The 18,761-nt window shown below is 40.7% G+C and overlaps 1 protein-coding gene across 3 annotated transcripts in view; it reads left to right on the forward strand.

Annotated features, from left to right (window-relative positions):
• LOC128305349 (potassium channel subfamily T member 2) overlaps window positions 1-18,761 on the forward strand; it is a 55,408-nt gene that overhangs the window by 19,743 nt on the left and 16,904 nt on the right. For all 3 annotated transcript variants that reach the window (XM_053042739.1, XM_053042740.1, XM_053042738.1), the window contains exons 2-15: window positions 1,450-1,529; window positions 2,405-2,504; window positions 7,075-7,273; window positions 7,771-7,845; window positions 8,287-8,370; window positions 9,602-9,696; window positions 10,886-11,069; window positions 11,341-11,604; window positions 11,986-12,164; window positions 12,255-12,395; window positions 12,667-12,816; window positions 12,907-13,106; window positions 16,430-16,708; window positions 16,795-16,948. In XM_053042739.1, coding sequence (XP_052898699.1) covers window positions 1,450-1,529; window positions 2,405-2,504; window positions 7,075-7,273; window positions 7,771-7,845; window positions 8,287-8,370; window positions 9,602-9,696; window positions 10,886-11,069; window positions 11,341-11,604; window positions 11,986-12,164; window positions 12,255-12,395; window positions 12,667-12,816; window positions 12,907-13,106; window positions 16,430-16,708; window positions 16,795-16,948 — 2,184 coding nt within the window. The remainder of the gene's footprint in view (window positions 1-1,449; window positions 1,530-2,404; window positions 2,505-7,074; window positions 7,274-7,770; window positions 7,846-8,286; window positions 8,371-9,601; window positions 9,697-10,885; window positions 11,070-11,340; window positions 11,605-11,985; window positions 12,165-12,254; window positions 12,396-12,666; window positions 12,817-12,906; window positions 13,107-16,429; window positions 16,709-16,794; window positions 16,949-18,761) is intronic.

Consider the following 18,761-nt stretch of genomic DNA (forward strand, 5'->3'; position numbering starts at 1 on the left):
TAATTGCAGTTATACATGCTTTTCGTAAGTGTTGTGTTGTGCGCATCTACATCAGGCGATTTTTTGGGCACTCACCGTTTCCGGCGATCATTCAGCACCACCTCCAATGTGCCACCGTTTGGTACAAAGTAAAACTAACCTCGAGCAACACTCCATAGGGCCCCACGCTTACGACGGAAATTTCGTCTGACTTGTGTTTTTTTGACTTTTGTTACTAACGGAAAACAAATGTTATATTATCAAAATATGTTTGAGTCGTCAGGTTTTAGGCTTCGTTGATTTGAGACAAAACAATATTGAGATACGGAAATGAGTCTCCATGTATATGCTACTCTGGTTAGTGACACATGTGCGCAAATAAGAAATCCATTGGTTGAGACCTTTTGAGTTGTGGTTTCCAGTTTCGGTAGCTTCGTTTTTTTTAAATTAGGCATTGCCTGATCTGGGCAACAAATATAAACTTCTTTGTTAAAAGTTTTCCCAAACGTACGTAACATTCTGACGAACTACGTGATTAACGAAATAGCCGGCTGGTTTCCAAAGAATATCTTACAAAAATAAAATAAGTGAACTCCATTCTCTATTAACATGAAGTGGAAATCAACTACAATATGATGGTTCTGTGCTCAGGATATGGTTTCCGGATGGATTCGTTTGCCATTTATACTGTGTACTAAGGATTAATTTTCGTGTCAATATGTTAAAATATAGATCTGGCTTGTGGTCAATTTTACCAAATTTGCGATACAACCTTGGTTTACCTTGTCATGGGGCAGCTGACGTTTCGGTAGAATTTTAGGTGCTACGATCGGGATCGATTCCTTTACTTTCATAGTCTCGATGTCCAGCAAGACAGAACATAAGAAGAAACAGGAAAAGAACAAAGAAAACAGGCCAGACATATTGTGAAATGAAACATTTATGGGAACAATTCGAACAACAAAACCTGTCGAACTTTTTCTGATGTGTTTAACTCCAAGCGAGATAAGTGAGTAGATCGTACTGCTCCGGTTTCTGAGATAAACAACATTCTTAGCCTACAGCACAGCACTATTATTCCTTTAAACAAAGATCGGCCGCAAAGTCTTCCAACTTAATGTCCCAATTACAATAAGCAACTTGGATTGATTTGAAAGCATCAGACTGAGGGTAGTCTAGAAGAACTGACACTTTTGAATCAGAAATTAAAGATGAAACCAGTATAAGACTCGATTCGCTGAGTGTTTACCTCATATAATTGCTAACAATTAAACTAACTACTACTAACTAACAAACTAACATTGTTTAGCATTACTAATCAGGCATGTACCAAGTTATTGTTTAACATTTGTCAATGTGAAATCAGTTTTAATAACTTCTCTTTGAACGAGAACTTCTCGTTTTTCTACATCTTACCTCAATCACACTAAACATTATGATTCATGTCCTTTTTTCTCTTTCTCTTTCCAGAGTACGGGTAGAATATTACGTAAATGAAAACACATTCAAAGAAAGACTGCAACTATATTTTATAAAGAATCAAAGATCAAGTAAGTTAACACGTGGTTATTAATATACTACAAGTATTAAACCTAAAGCTGCTGGTCCACGAGCGCCTTGTCTGAAACTCCCTCATGTCTCCCCCTTATCTCAAAAAGTAATTGAAAACTAAAATTTTATTTAAAAAAAATTTTCTTTTCACCTTCGGTCTCTCAAACTGTTACTGTTAGCCGCAATGCTGGATCTAATTTTGACGCTGACAACACACAGTGTGTGACGAGTAACATTTGTTTCATGTATTTATATTTCTTTTTTATGTTGTGTTCTCTTTTTAATTTCATGGAATATGTGCTGAAATAAATTGGGATTTGCGATACAAAACTAAATCATTCAATAATTAGTTAAAAGAAATTAATTCCTGATTTGTATTTCAGCTTAAAAGTATCAATTGAGAAATGAAACATGCTTGTAACTTTTGTTTGCAATTCCCAATTTTTGAGACTCTCAATCCGCACTTCCATTCTGCTATCCGATGGTTTGCTAACGAAAATTAAAGGAATAATACTAAGAGAACAAGACTTTTTCTGCCGAACACGTTTCTATCGTGTGTGCCAAAAATTAGGTCTTTATTCCTTACTGGTCGTTTGAAAAAGAGGTCGCAGGCGCATCCTGCGATCGGTTTTATCCCTTCTGTTTTCTTCCTCCTCTACGTAGTTTTTAATTTTCCCTGGCGCTCTCTGACAGGTCGTTGGGAGCTTTCCACCCACTGTTGTAGTGTTCCCAACAAAGGTTTTAGAGAGAGATGAAAATTGTAGGGGAAATAGTGGGTACTAAAAGTATAGTACTTGTAGCATAGTATTTTTAATATTCATTCATATTATTGTTTATCTCTTTATCTTTTTATCTCACTCTCCTTCGCTCACAGGTTTAAGGATCCGTATCGCAAACTTATTCTTCAAGTTATTAACATGCATACTGTACATATTTCGCGTAGTTACGGATCTGAATCCAACGTTTGCAACTTGGTAAGTATGGAATTATTACTACAGAACCAATAAAAATCGATATTGAATCGTGCATTCATCAATGCGTGTGTCACACAGCTCAGTCACAATGCACCACTCCACAGTACATTTCCAACAGTGTCAATAAAGGTGTGTGTTTGTGTGTTTTTTTATAAGGAGTTTAAAGTGTGTGTGTGTTTTTTTTGCGAAGAGTTCAAAATCTTCTTAGACACCCTTTCGGGGACATGGGAATCTTACCCAGTAAAAAATTCTCCTTGGACCCTACAGGCACCCCCACGGAATCTCGCGGTATAACTTCGTGGGAGGAGCAGTGCTGTGGCACTCAGTCTGTACTTGATAGCGTGCTAGCAACTTAAAAACACTGACACTAACGAACACTTATTGACGTACACTGGCAAGAATATCAGCACAAAACACTAGACCCTCAAGTACGACAATTCAACTGGTCGTCTCTCAACTGCCGCTGCAGCTGCATCAGGATCAACTGCATCCATGTTGATATGACCTCCCACAAGACAACACTTTGTAGCATCAACTGCATAAAGTTTGTTTGACAAACAGGCGAACCACATTTTCCGCTCAACTGATGACGAACCTTGGCGTATCTAGGACAGTGGAAGATGTTCTGCCGTCTCGCCAACGTCTACGCAGGCTGGGCACCGAGGTGAGGAGGCATCTCGAAACCTATATAGGTAGCTCCTAAAACAGCCGTGGCCAGAAAGGAACTGTGTTACGTAGAAATCCAGCTCACCGCGTTTCCTCTCCTGCCATGTTGTCAAATCGGGGATCAGCACATGAGTCCAGCGTCCTTTGGTGGAATGATTTTATTAAGACTGCCATTTCTAGCGCACCGAAGAATAAGAGATGGTGCCGTAAGCACATACCACTCTCATAGCTGCATTCTGCTGACTACACGTTGATTCGCCTTAAAAACCAACACGTGAACCCAAATCGCGGCATTATACCGGATACGTGATATAGCCGCCTCGGCAAGGATACGCTTGCTGCTGCTTTTTGGGCCATCTATGTTGGGCATGATGGCTACCAACGAGTTTACTGCTTTGGTGGCGTTGTTGCCAGCGTATTCCAGGTACTTTTTAAAGTTGAGGCGATTATCGATGAAGACGCCCAGGTACTTTAACTCACGTACGGATTCAATGCGTTCCGTGCCCACACGTATGCTACCCTTCGGCACTGCTTTGTGGCTGCTGATGATCAGGAACTCCGTTTTGTTGTGTGCTATCGCTAGTTTTACGCTCTGCATTCACGATTCAACCCTACTAACTGCCTCGAGGGAAAGGAGTTCAATCTCCTGGAGTGACTCGCCAAGCACTGTAAGAGCGATGTCGTCGGTGAAACCAATCAGCTCAGCTCCGGGAGGCAACCCAACTTCCAGAATACCATTATACACCACATTCCAGAGCGTTTGACCTAGGATCGAACCCTGCGGAACCCCGGCTGTGATGCATTTGGACTTGATGCTCTGTTCCGTGTCATACAAAAAGACTCGATCCTCCAGATAGCTTCTCAGCAGCCTACACAGGTATGGAGGGAATATCATTTTGTTGAGCGCCACTGCTATAGCCTCCCAATTTGCTCTGTTGAACGCGTTCTTTACGTCAATTGTATTGACCGTGCAGTATCGTTTTCCCGTCCTCTTTTTGATGAAGGCGCTTCTTCCCTTTTCGATAATGTCAGATAAAGCGTCCCCAGTTGAACGTCTTTTCTTAAACCCGAATTACATGTCAGAGAGTCGCCCCCTTGGGGTCCTCAGTAAAGACATCCAGCCGGATTAGTGTCAGTATCTCTAAAGCTTTAGCCATATTATCGATTACTCCTAAAGGCCTAAGAGCTGAAGGATCACCGGGAAGCTTCCCTGGCTTCGGGAGAAGGACAAGCACCTGTCTTTTCCAGATCGATGGAAAGTGGCCAGTGTCGAAGCAGTGCTGAAAGACGACTTGAAGTGTGTGTGTGTTTTTTTTACAAGGAGTTTGAAATCTTAAAAAGACATCACTAAGATTGGGATGGGGAGCAGTGCTGTGGCACTCAGTGTACGTAGGATACACGCTAGCAACTAAAACACTAACGAACACGCACATTTTACGGACGCTAACTGTACACACTCAGACGCGACCATTCAGCATTCAGTGTGTGTGTGTATGTATGTATGTATGTATGTGTATGTATGTGTATGTATGTGTATGTGTGTGTGTGTGTGTGTGTGTGTGTGTGTGTGTGTGTGTGTGTGTGTGTGTGTGTGTGTGTGTGTGTGTGTGTGTGTGTGTGTGTGTGTGTGTGTGTGTGTGTGTGTGTGTGTGTGTGTGTGTGTGTGTGTGTGTGTGTGTGTGTGTGTGTGTGTGTGTGTGTGTGTGTGTGTGTGTGTGTGTGTGTGTGTGTGTGTGTGTGTGTGTGTGTGTGTGTGTGTGTGTGTGTGTGTGTGTGTGTGTGTGTGTGTGTGTGTGTGTGTGTGTGTGTGTGTGTGTGTGTGTGTGTGTGTGTGTGTGTGTGTGTGTGTGTGTGTGTGTGTGTGTGTGTGTGTGTGTGTGTGTGTGTGTGTGTGTGTGTGTGTGTGTGTGTGTGTGTGTGTGTGTGTGTGTGTGTGTGTGTGTGTGTGTGTTTGTCCTGTGTTTTTTCTACTCCGCCATACAAACATGACAAAAGTCCTGAATCCCCAATTCATCACCATACACACCCTCTTTATGCCTTTACTTCAGCTTTCTTGTTCCGTGTCAGTCGCGGTGTTTATAATCGAACGGTCGCGCCTAAGCTGAATATCAGAACAAGGTGGTTGATGGGCTAGGTGATCGTTTGCATTCACGTTCGCAGCTACACAGCAAGTTTTTTTCCTCCTCTGTCTCTCATCCTTACCAATCCTTACCAACACTACATATGTTCTACTTATCCTATTTATGAATCGAAGCATACCTAACAATATGGTCCAACAGGATGAGGATTTATTTTAATGTACACCACGAACCATCCTTATCGTTGCTCGACTAGACTGAGCTCACATACTAAATTTTAATAACATAAATGTAGGAACCGGTATTATCGAAAATGCAAGTTCCTTTTATTTTAGGTGCATCCGACATCGGTGAGTTCTCGAAACCGACCCCGATCCTCGCTATCCTACTTTTTACAACCGTGTTGCCAGCTCTCGCCTCAACTGTCACAAGGACAGGGTGATTCATTTCCTACATAAACATACACCTGACATACACATTACGGTAGTAGCGGATGGTGTGTTTGTTAAAATTTTGTAAAATATGTCAGAAGAGGTTTTAAGTAGCATATTGTTAATAAATATGCATCCAACGCATTTCACTTGTTAATTATGTAACAGTTGAGTTCATTGGTTTTTGTTTTAAAATTAACAAAATAAGTTTGATCACATACATATTACATTACAGTAACTATGTCTACGAACCCGTTTCCCAATTGCCTGCATAAATTATTCCATTTCGCTATTCGAAACACAAATTCAATAGATAGTCCGTTTTAAGCCTCCTGCAAAAAGTAAACTCACAATTCTAGCACAATTCTAACATTGGACAGGTCGTTGTCAATCATAAGCATTCCTTCCTTCGTCCCCTGAGAAACAACAACAAATAAGGGGGAAACTGTTTCCCTTCCGGTTTTTAAAGACCGAATGGAACCAGTTTCGCTTTTGGTTTCGACGAACTTCCACGGGATGTTTTGCCCGGTGCGCAAGGGAAAGACAATAAAAATGTTAATATTTGATGGCATTTTCATGTGAACATGAACGCGAGAGCGAGAGCTATAGTAACACAATCTATGTGGTTCTGTTCTATGTGACCGACGATTCAACCCGACTTCGCATCGACTAGTTCGAGAAGGAATAGTAATTTTTCATCCATCTAATGCTATGAAAACGGATCTGTCGAACCCTTGAATTTGGAAGACAATTGTGCAGACTAAGAATGCGGAAAGGCGTTGGTGCTGTAATTGTTTCAGAGGGTAACCTAATTACTCGATACTGTTATTTGTTTGGTTTACCGTTTATGGAACAGCATAGTTCAATGAAGCTATACATTTAAAATCATCATTTGTACGCTCCCAGTTACCCGTTTGTTTTGGCCTAAAACGCATTAAAGATCCCCATCGGACAGCGATTGAGAGAAAACCACACTTTATCGTGTACAACAAATCATATATAGAACAAAGAAACCGAGCGGAAATAAATTCAATTAGTGTGAACATGAATATTCCATGAACTTTGAACTTGAACCAACCAGTCCCTTTTTGCTTCACCTAGAATAAAACACGTGAAAAGAGCGTTTTGACTGCCAACATACGTGCGGCCTAGTACGGTAAATTACGGTTTCAGACGAATATCCGAAAATAACATCAGTATGGTCGGAATGAATTCCTAATGATATTTACACAGAACGACGGTCACTCCTTTCCTTTCTGTACCTTGCGTAGCCTACCATCCACTTTAAGAATTTCTCAATATATTGTATCATAATAATGTTTTTGTTCATACTACTCAAAATTTTAAATCTACATCCCGAGTTCTACTTTTGTGTTTTTTTTTGGTTTCTTCCAGTTACGGCTGTAAGGTGGGCAACAAAACGGAATTTTTGTGGTCGGCAACACGCACCGAGGAAGCGTTTCAGGAAGATCCCATCATCAATTGGGACGCGATCCTATGGGTAAATCGGCCTACCGAGCTTTGGGCCGTACAGTTGGTGCTGGCACTTGTTTCACTCACAGAAGCGCTGCTCATGGCGTACCTAGGATATAAGGTACATATGCTACATACATTTCATACAGTTCGAGATAGGACCACCGAGAGTGTCCTAATGAGCAAAATTAAAGCGAAATACTATGTTCGTTTGCTGGGTCTGTCTGACTAGTGATTCAAAATGATCAACACTCTCAAATCTTCTTGTCAAATAATCAAACCATTGAGTAGATGTTTAGGTGAAAGTCAGATTTTTATAAACAAACAAATTATGAAATTATGTTTTCAACTTTCATACGACCAAGCATGTTTGAACGAGCAGAGCATAATGTAAAATCATCGAAGAATTTTGCTAAAGCGTTTTGTGAGTGCGCCAATATTATCCAAAAATAATTCAGACGTTCAACTGCAACGCCGTAATTGTTTCCATAGCGTATTATTGTTACTACTCCTATCCTTATTGTGAACACAATTTTTTCATAGTGAACAAAAGCAAAAGGTTCTTTGCTGGGCTATATTACATGCATTACTCACTATATACATAATCTCTTATTGCAGGGCAACATCTGGCAGCAAATTTTATCGTTTCATTTTATTCTGGAGCTCGTTACAACGATCCCATTTGCAGTGACGGTAAGATAAATGATTCTATTGCTTCTCGCACAAACAAACGATCCTAGTCAAATGTCGTTTATAAACCTTAAAAAATGTGCAGTTTGCTTATGCGTGCGTTTGTGTCTGTGTAACTTCCAGTATTTTTTTAAACACCTGGACCTTGTGCTTTGGACACATGTTTTTTAATTATTAAAAAAAGTACCCATTTTCCAGCTTATCTAGTTGCCCATTCGATAAAACTGTATCAAATTGGAACTATGCATATATTTCAGCTACCAGGACATCACCTAGTGCACTGATTCAATTGAGGATTAAGAATAAATGAAGTGTTTTCTTTTATCTCTCTCTCTCTCTCTCTCTCTCTCTCTCTCTCTCTCTCTCACTCGACCGCTCTCTTTCTCATTCTTTCTTTTTTTGTGTTTCTGGGTTGTCTGGCACCTCTGCATACGCATCCACCAGATTTTATGGCCTCCGTTCAGGAACTTATTCATTCCAGTGTTTCTGAACTGCTGGCTCGCTAAACGATCGCTGGAAAACATGTTTGTAAGTATTTGACTTGAACCTTTTTATCACCATTATCTATCTTTCTTACTCTCCTCTCTCCTCTTTTCGCCGGTGGGAAAGTCATCTCTGTACCCTCCTGTTTGTTTAACCATTTTATCCCAGCCAACCAAAAGGACACCATGTTTTCCCTAGTTCTCATGCTTGAGAAAGGGGGCATTGCTCCGAATTGACTCTACGACATGAAGATACGATAATTTCACTAACGCTTCTTGCTGGCACTGCTCGGAAACTTTTAATACTCATTGTCTTTTCTGCTAGCTACACTCCCCCTCTCTCTCCCTTTCCTGATTACCCCTTCAAAAAATCATTCCTCAATATATGGATGTGTATGATGGAAGGACCTATAGCTACTCCAGCCACGTTTTGATAATGGTTCATTAATTTTTATTTTATTATCATATCACATTTTTACGACCACCTCAATCCTTGATTCTCCGGGCGCACTTGGAGGGTGTATTATTTCATAAAACTTGCGAAGCGATTGTCGCCAGCGACTGGTCATTCCACATTAAGCATTGCGAGAGTAGTCGTTGATAAAACTAACATAGTATGACGCCTGGCATGGCGTTAAACGTCATTGGCTTAAGGGCATAGCTCGTCATACTCTGAATCAAGCATAAAAAATCGCTATACGAAGCATTCTACTGCAGTCAGCGCAAAAATCGAAAACAGCACGGCGTGCGTTTATTTCGGGTGAAATGTTTTTCGGTACCTTCCTCATACGTAGTATACACCCAAACACAAGCGCTACAGAGCCCAATATAATGAGCCTCGTTAGTTCGGTCTAAGATCTGGGTGCAATTCTGCATCGTTGCCTAATCATACCCGAAAAACTTGAAACATGACAAAGTGGCCTTTGATAATTCTTTCATGTGAGTCATTACTGCTGAAAGGTTGTGACTTTACTTTCCATACTTACATCTAAGAAAAAGACAAAAAGAAAATATGTGGTGTGAGTAAATGAGCGTGCGTTGGCTGATCAATAACAGTTCGAGCATGCGAGTGCGATACCCTGGCGATGTAAGAATCATTTTTCATAGAATCATTTTTAGAAATCCTTAAGGGAGTAATGAATGGAATAAATAGAATAATAGAACCTTAATTGTAGTCCTTCTTATATTTGTAGAATCCACTATAGAAGATTTCTGGGCTTTCGACCGTTCTTTATATTGGCATAAATAATCTAATATCCTGTCTCTCTGCCTCGCAGAATGATCTCCACCGAGCGATGCAAAAGTCACAATCAGCGCTATCGCAACAACTCACGATATTGTCAGCAACTCTTCTCTGCCTAGTGTTCACAAGGTAAGTTTCTATACAATAGTTATCTGGTTAACTTCGTAGTAATAGCCCATTACTAGCCTTAACTTGGTAGTACCAGCGCAAACCAATAGTAACTTGATTTGCGAATCCAAACATTCCTTGGCCTTCCCGAATTTCTATTCTATACGCTGAATCCACTTGATGGTCCACTGTTGCACACCCAAAACCTACCTTCTGATGATGATTTCCCACAATCCAAACTTTGCATAATTTATGTAAAATCGTTAATATCTGCACTATTAGACTTCACAGAGTTCCCCCTGTTCAACCACGTTCTTCAACATGGAAACACATTATGAAAATCAATAATTAATATGCGGCAGAATCGGTTTCTGCGATTTAACTCTAACCCATCACCTAAGTGTAGCTTTTCCTGTTCCGTTTCCCAGCGACCACGCGTGCTTTCGGAGTAAAGAATGCAAAGCGAACCAAATGGAGGTTTTTCCTTTTTTGTTACCATTTCAACTTGCCTTTGTATCATTGCAGCTGTAGAGCTTCCCCCTTTTGTACTTTCCATAGTTGCTTACTTTATTCAAATTTCCTTCATTTATGTTAATGGCCGACAGGGTCACGGACGGGACGGAAGACGCCCTGTGACAATGAAAGCAAACTTGTCACCCAACAAGCACGCAAAAGTGGACTAGATTGTTGTTCTAATGCTCCTGTGCCGAACCGAAGAATAATGGAATGGAGTACGATGTTCCTCCACATTCCCGTTCTTAGTTTTTTTTTTGCACTATCAAAAACCATACGGTTGGATAGAGGATATAATTTATATATATATATAGAGCTACTCAATGTGTTCACCGCTTTTCCGTTCAACTGTCATCATCGTGTCGTTAGTATTCACGCTTCGGCTTTCCCGAGTCTGCGTTCTAGCACAGAGATGAATATTTTAACTTGTCGTGCGCTTCACTGCAATGTCTCTCGTGTAATAATTTAATCTAAACAATCCATTTCCATCAGATGAACGCCTCTGTCCACAATTCGATTTTATTCCACCAATGCATTACAACCTGACTCGCGAACAACAGCAAGAGTTTTCGTGATTTAGAAAATGCAGCACACTTCAAGTAGATTTAACTTTGTGTTCTCGTTATAATAAAACGTGTGCTTCCAGACATGGTTTTACCGATCATTCTTTCCGGAATATTTCTTTTCTTTCACACAGCGTTTGCGGTATACAACACTTTCAACGGGCTGGGCATCGACACCTCAATCTGTTTCAGAGCACCTATTACGTGGTGGTAACATTCTCGACTGTTGGATATGGTGATTTTGTGCCGGATATCTGGCCCTCCCAACTGTTTATGGTCATCATGATTTGTGTAGCACTGATAGTACTTCCAACGCAAGTGAGTAGCCTCGCGCAAAACAAAACGCCTTATAGAAAATACTTAATTAATGTTTAATAAAAAATTAGTTTTTTATACCTATCAGTTTAAAAATTACAGTCTTCATGATCTAATGGGTACATCCATAAGTACATCAATATTCATAATAAATTTGTATTCTGCGATAATTTTCTACAATTTATTTTGAGCTACTTCTAAAAACAAAACACACACACACACACACACGTTGTATCTCACTATCTCGCTGATCCATTCTCTTTTTGCATGAAAGTTTGAGCAGCTGGCGTTCACGTGGATGGAGCGCCAGAAGCTAGGAGGCAGTTACTCCTCACACCGGGCGCAAAGTGAAAAGCACGTCGTTGTCTGTTCGACTACGCTGCACGCGGACACTATCATGGACTTCCTGAACGAGTTTTACGCTCATCCGTTGCTGCAAGACTACTACGTCGTACTGCTCAGCCCAATGGAACTCGACACCACCATGCGAATGATCCTTCAGGTACCGATCTGGGCTCAACGCGTCATCTACATCCAGGTACAGTCATGATTGCCCGTTCGTCTGGTGCGAAACGTGACTCCTCATTTAATTAAACGAGAACGATCAGTAGTGCACGCTTCTCCATTACGATAACGATGTTCCGAGGGGAATGCTGGAGGTATTCTAAGTTGCTTCGAATCGGTGCTCGATTTACGCGTGTTGCTATTAATTTTTACCTATAACACTCGTGAGTTTTTTATCTCCGTTCTGTTAAAATGCTCGGAGAGAACGAAGGACGTGCGCTTCTTTCTTGCTGTTTTTAGATCTATTTCCATTACACAGTCCAATTAGTTCATTTTTTACTCAATCAAAAAATCATTTTTTCCAACCAACTAGTCCCATATTGTGTTTTCATGGGGGTTTTCTTCCTATTTTCAGGGCTCTTGTCTCAAAGACGGGGATCTGGCGCGTGCCCGTATGGCCGAAGCTGAGGCGTGCTTCATACTGGCTGCCCGCAGTTACGCTGACAAGACAGCCGCGGACGAACATGCTATTTTGCGTTCCTGGGCCGTGAAGGACTTCGCACCCAATATCCCGCAGTATGTGCAAATTTTCCGGTAAGTATCCCTTTCTATTTTCATTGGGTATTGGAGTACGAAATATGCTCACCGTCACTCGTTGACTTTCTACATTCTTCCGTTCTTTAGACCGGAGAATAAATTGCATGTAAAGTTTGCCGAGCATGTCGTCTGCGAGGACGAGTTCAAATATGCATTGCTCGCTAACAACTGCACATGCCCCGGGGCAAGCACACTCGTCACGCTGTTGCTACACACGTCACGAGGACAGTAAGTATGACAAAATAACAAGATCTGAAGAGGTAACAAATTAGAGGAAGTTAAAAATCTACTAAGAATGTTTCAAAGGTCCTGTCAGTGCAGTTACTACGTATAACCTTTTTGGCTATTAACGTAGCTGCCACCGTACTTCGCGTTCAAAATTTTCAGTAGCAACAATAGAATAAAAATTCCGCTCGAACTACCTACGTATGTTCTACAGCACGCAAGCAATTGAACTACAGTGCATTAAAATAATCATCTGCATTAAATTCTTCTACAGAGAAGGCCAACAGTCGGCGGAAGAATGGCACCGGTTGTACGGCAAATGTTCAGGCAACGAGATTTATCACATCGTGCTCGGGGACAGCCGGTTTTTCGGCGAATATGAGGGGAAAAGTTTCACCTACGCCAGTTTTCATTCGCATCGCAAGTAAGTAGCGGCCTGCCCGGGAAAAAAGTATTGACAGTTGCATATGGTTGCTCTTCGAGATATTCTACCATATACCGTTTCTACCGACAGATATGGAGTGGCCTTAGTCGGAGTGCGACCCGCAGAGCTGCCTGAGTTCTATGAAGAAACGATCCTTCTCAATCCTGGACCTCGTCACATCATGAAGAAGGATGACACTTGCTATTACATGAGCATCACCAAGGAGGAAAACTCGGCCTTTGTAGTGAACCAGAACCAAAATCAAAGTCCCGATCAACCTCCGAAAGAAGGTAGGTGGTATAGGAAGTGATCCTGCAGAACTGTTTCCTTCGCTCTTTTCTTCTTTCTCTGTCTATTTCGTTATGTTTCAATTTCTTATCTTTTTTTATCAATATTTCTGCCTATAACTCTTTCTGTCTATCGCTATCGTGTTTCCTTCCGTGCGGCTTTAAATGGGACTCATGCTATTTGCTTTTTTGTTGGAAGCAAAGAATTAGATTTCCTTTTAGCTACATTTCTTCTCACTCTTGTTGTTGGATACCTTGAATTTTGTGTGAGTTTTCCTTCCATTTGTCTACAGCAGGGGTCTCATGCATGCGGCCCTCAAGAGCCTCCAGCCTCTGTGTAAATGTCCCGCAAGTTAATGTGTTAATGTCCCCATCTACGGAATTTTTATCAAAAGCGGCCCGTGGAGTGAAAATTTGGAGACCTTAGGTCTACACGATCCTTCCTAAACGTGTAAACATTCCGCAATAAACAATCAGTACGCAACTTTTTCAATATGAATATGAAATTCGATTTCTCTTTGATTGAGTTTTCTTATGTGTTTGTGTGTGCATGAGAATTGTTCCTACTAGTCTAGCTTTAAATATTGGGTGCTTTCTGGGACGCTATGTTGAACAGTGTTTCCTCACCTCTATCCTTGCTTGATGTCATTTGTCAAAGACGACTCGACTAGCGCCAAGTCACGACAAACTCGATTCCATAGTCGTCTCATTTTTGCTCGTACAGTTTATGTTTTGGATGTTGTTTATGAATAAAAATATAAATTATAGAGACGAGACCAATTATTAGCGCATTCTTTCGTTATATCCTTCTTTCGATCCTTCTACCTAAAAAGGAGTAAAAATTCAGATCCAAAAAAAATAGAAAGCTGAGAAAGTTCAACATAACTCACCGGTTTCCTACTTCTTTATGACACTCTTCCTCTGATTGTCTCAACGTACCAGTAACCGCGAACAACAACAACAACAGCAATAGTCACAACATCAACAACACCATCGGTGCCGGGGGTGGTTTCGTACCGCCAATGGCCCCAGTGCCTTCGGTCTGTGTACGGGTGCCGCATAGTCCCAGTCTCAATTCGACCAACTCTGACAGTCCTGGCTCACCGCAGGCCATTAACAAGATGGACGGTCACGACTACACGACTCTGGCCGTGCGTGAGTGTTCTTTCCCCAGTTCCAAACTGTTTTCAACTAAATCCAGCCCTCCAACCTTCTACCCGTAATACAATATCCGCTATATCCCCGTGTCTGCAGTCGTTGCTTTAAACTACAACGCCTTTGCGCTGTAATTAAGTCCCGACCAAGTTCAAAATTAAGAATCTTGAACGCTTTCTTGACTTCACATTTTTTACTTTAATTGTGTTACCTCAGTTACGTTGGCTTCTCACATCTCTACGTCTTTGATCTTTTTCTAGCTCTTCCTCTCTTGCTCGCTATCTGTAGAAATAAATTGTTCGGTGACTTTTTCTGATGCCTTCAAAATTTTCTTTCATATCTGCATGGTTGATAAGTGAATGTTCTCCTTATTTAATGTGTTTAGAGCTCTTGTACATCGAGGAATCACACTTGACATTTTCATCATTTGTCATACTTCTTCACAGTTTTCCGCTGTGCGATGTACAATTTTTCAGTTAGTTTTATTTTCAGTTTTCCGGCTAAAAGTTGAATTTTTAAATCATCCCATTTTTACATCATATAACCCACAAAGGATGGCATTCATAAATATCTTATAAAAATATATGTAAACATGCATGTATAATGTAAATAAATCTGTCTGCTCATGAAACTTGATTTGCTGTAGTTTTACAATATGTTATATATACTCTATGATATCTGTTTATACTCTTTAGTCTGGTGCAATGTAAATGCAATTATGTAACATGTAAAATGAATTCTTCTATTTACTCGTATTTGCTCAAACGTGCTCAAACTTTTACTACCGAACCCCCTCGCTCTCTCGCTCTCTCTCTCTCTCTCTCTCCCCCCCTCTCTCTCTCTCTCTCTCTCTCTCTCTCTCTCTCTCTCATTCACTCACTCACTCTCTTGTTGTCTTAACGACCTACTACTAGGTCATGTCAGCCATTTTTGGCTTATCTGGCATGTTTTACCACGTAGCCGGATAGTTAAAGCTTTTGCTACTGGGGATTAATCCGGATTGTATTTTGGTCCGGTTGGTTCATGTAAAGACCGGCGCCACTACCATCATGCCACCATGCCGCTCCCACTAATCGCACTACCGTACTAATATATTCATTTTATCCTGCACAAGCTGCACTATATGAAAAGTGTAAACACCATCATCCACAACAAAACAAATACACAGATATGACAGATATGAATTATTAAATTATTATTTATCGAGCCTCATTTCTCGCAACCATTTAATAATGTACGTCACCAGGTATTCAGTAATTAACCATCGATTCTCGTAGGTTTATTCATGTTTAAACATTAATATCATTTATCACCATTGATTCTCGTTTGCCTTCCGCCGAATCAACGAATCGCACAAAACTGCATTCTCCGTCATACACACGTACCCGTGCGAGTTTGAATGTAATTTATTTGTGCATGTATGTGTGCTACGTTAATACACATTCGAACGTAATAATTAATCCCTAGTTTATTATTGATTGCCTTTTTTCCAGTCGTCCTTGTCATATTGGATTATTTCTTAATTTTTAGATTTTTATTTCGATAAATAATTTAGTTTCCACACGGTCAGTTGGTGTATTTTTGCATAAATTTGAAGCCAGCGCAGAACCATTCTTGCTTTCATCAGTAGCTATTTTTTGATAAAACAAAATTAATGGATCAATAAAAACATCTTTTTGTCAAAACAATACACATTTATGTTTTCATAGAGTAGCTGGAAGATGTTATAATTAAATTAATTCATTCATTTAGAGGCTTGACCCTAACTAAGTGCTTCTTTGTGATTGTTTGTCATTGTCGTTTGCATAAACAATACACATTTATGTTTTCATAGAGTAGCTGGAAGATGTTATAATTAAATTAATTCATTCATTTAGAGGCTTGACCCTAACTAAGTGCTTCTTTGTGATTGTTTGTCATTGTCGTTTGCTTTCGTTTATAGCCTAATGAAGTCTCTGGTTGAATTTGCTAGCATAAAATTTGTATAGCGATTTGTATATTTGACATCTTTTCCGTTTTCATTTTTTTTTACATCAACAACGCCTTGTGTACCATCTATCTATTCATTCATCCACCCATCAAATTGATGTCCATTTGTTTAGATGCATTTAAATAAGTACCGAACCAATGATAAGAATGTTTCACGACCTTCTCCACTACTACCGTTGCAGCAACGACCTACACGGAAAGTGTTACTACTGGCGGAAGCAATGCAGCGGCGGGTACTACAGCTGTCACCAGCGCCATCACTATATCGGATTCCAAGTCTTATCTCAAGGAAAGTGTGGTAGTACCCTTCGCAGGGACTACTCATACCACTACCGCAACCACGACCACGATAACCCAATCAACATTAGGACCTCCAACCATTTCATCCGCAAACCATCTAGAAATACCTAGTGGCAACAATCCAAATTTGCTCAGTCCCGATATCCTCAATCAACGAAGAGGTACACGCATGAACTTACAATTCATTCATTACTCCTTTGTCATTACAATTTAACCCTTCTTTCCTTGCTGAACGCACCTTTCACAGGCAGTCGAAGACCATCGATTCTACCAGTGCCGGACATGTTCACATCGTCATCATTTAGTATCTCCGGTGAGGATGGCATCGACGGTGAGGACAATGAGAGTGACGACGAAATCGACGATGACGTGCCGTGGCGATCACCATCGGAGAAAATTGCGTAAGTACTACTACCGTCATGCTTTACTGGTAATTTGCTATATCTGGGACGGTAGCTTCAGCAGGGGAAGAACTAGCATTTGTCCATTGGTGACATTTTCCAACTACTTCACTATAACACGGTTTTGCGTCCAAAAAGCTACTCTCTCTTCCATTCATCCTTCGGTCAGCAAACCGGCCAGAAAGATTTTATCAGCATGAAACGGAACTAATCTCTTGGGAGAGCTGAGAGCAATATTCCTATGCGATGAGAAACATCGCACGAAAGAAGACCAACATCCATCTGTCAGATGCAGTTGCAAATCCGGTGTACTGTGGCAGATAGATACGGGCTTGCATAAACTGTGCAAGCACGGAACCTTCTTTTTTGTTTTAAACTAATTGTTGGTTAGTGCTATCTCTCCGCTTCCATGAAACTATAAATAACACATCTTGTCGGTCCGGCAAATTGTTCCCATTATCCCATCCATCTACGAAATGAACGGGAAGTACGAACTCCCATATGATTTGTTCTATCCATTCGTACAAATTAGTTACATACACACGCGTAAAAATACTACAAAGCATAACTGAGCTTTAACAGTTTATCGTTAGTCTTCTATTTCTTTCAAAATTTATATTCCATATGACAGTTTTTATTTACTTTAAACTTGAACTCCCTGGAAAGCGGCTTAAAACAATCAATAGAATAGTTTTTTTTTTATTCCGACAAAGGTGTTAGACGAATTTGTGGGGTTAGTGTACTAATGGTCAAGTTTTAGCAGTTTCTAGAATCATTTCAAGTTTAAAGGGAATGCTAGTTAGGTAATTGTGGAATCTTTTGATCTTCGCAAGGAGAAACGTATTCTTTGAAAAGTTTTCTCAATTCAGAAACTTGCTTAGTTTCCGACACAACGGATAAGTTAGTCGAGATAACTTGGTACAGAATAAAATTTAGTTTGATGAGGCCCGGTGGCATGATGGAGCCGGTCTTCACACGAACGGACCGAACCAAAATACCATCCGGATCAATCCCGCGTACCAAGTACTGACTATCCGGCTACGTGGTAAAATAAGTCGATACGGCCAGGCCATTCTAACGAAACAAAAAAAAATAGTTTAAAACAAAATCCAGAAAGTGTAAAGGAATCTATTAATATCTATACATAGTTTTGATCATAGCAGATTTGTTCTAGATGTTCTAGAACTTGCGAAAGAAGAAAGAACGAACGATTGTTGGGGGGCTGTTATTGCGTTGGTGTCGTACATATATTACTAACTTTGGTTGACTCCTATGCAGTGGCGGATCAATTCACTTGGAGGACCCAGGCGGAATGATAGTTGGGGCCTCTAATTTTGAAAAGGTTGAGGAGGGGTTAATTGAAGCCCCTCAAATGAGACGAAGTAAAAGGCGTAGAGAGAAGGGGCCCTTTAACTGCCTCGCTTTGAACAGGTCGATGGGGGATTTTTGTGCATATTCAAAATTGGTACCAGGGAGAGGGAGGGGGGGGGGAGCGGATAGTGGGTGCAAATTTCTCCTGAGTGCTCTTGTGGTTTCCTTCATGGCCCCCTCTAGCATACGGAGAAGGTTCAAGCTTCGCTTTTCGAGCACTTTCCTGACATAATCCTTACACCTTTGGACCTCACTACTAAACAGCTTTCTACAGGGGCCCCCGAACGGCGAGGCCCTAGCTGGCCGCCTACTCCGCCCACCGTTGGATCATCCATTGCTCCTATGGACTGATACTATGGTATAGATGCTATACAAATGCAGCGTAGAACAATGAAAACCCCAAAATGTCGAACAATTTATGTAGAAATCGAAAAGGATGTAT

Source organism: Anopheles moucheti, chromosome 3 (assembly GCF_943734755.1).
Source record: "Anopheles moucheti chromosome 3, idAnoMoucSN_F20_07, whole genome shotgun sequence".
Taxonomy (NCBI): domain Eukaryota; kingdom Metazoa; phylum Arthropoda; class Insecta; order Diptera; family Culicidae; genus Anopheles; species Anopheles moucheti.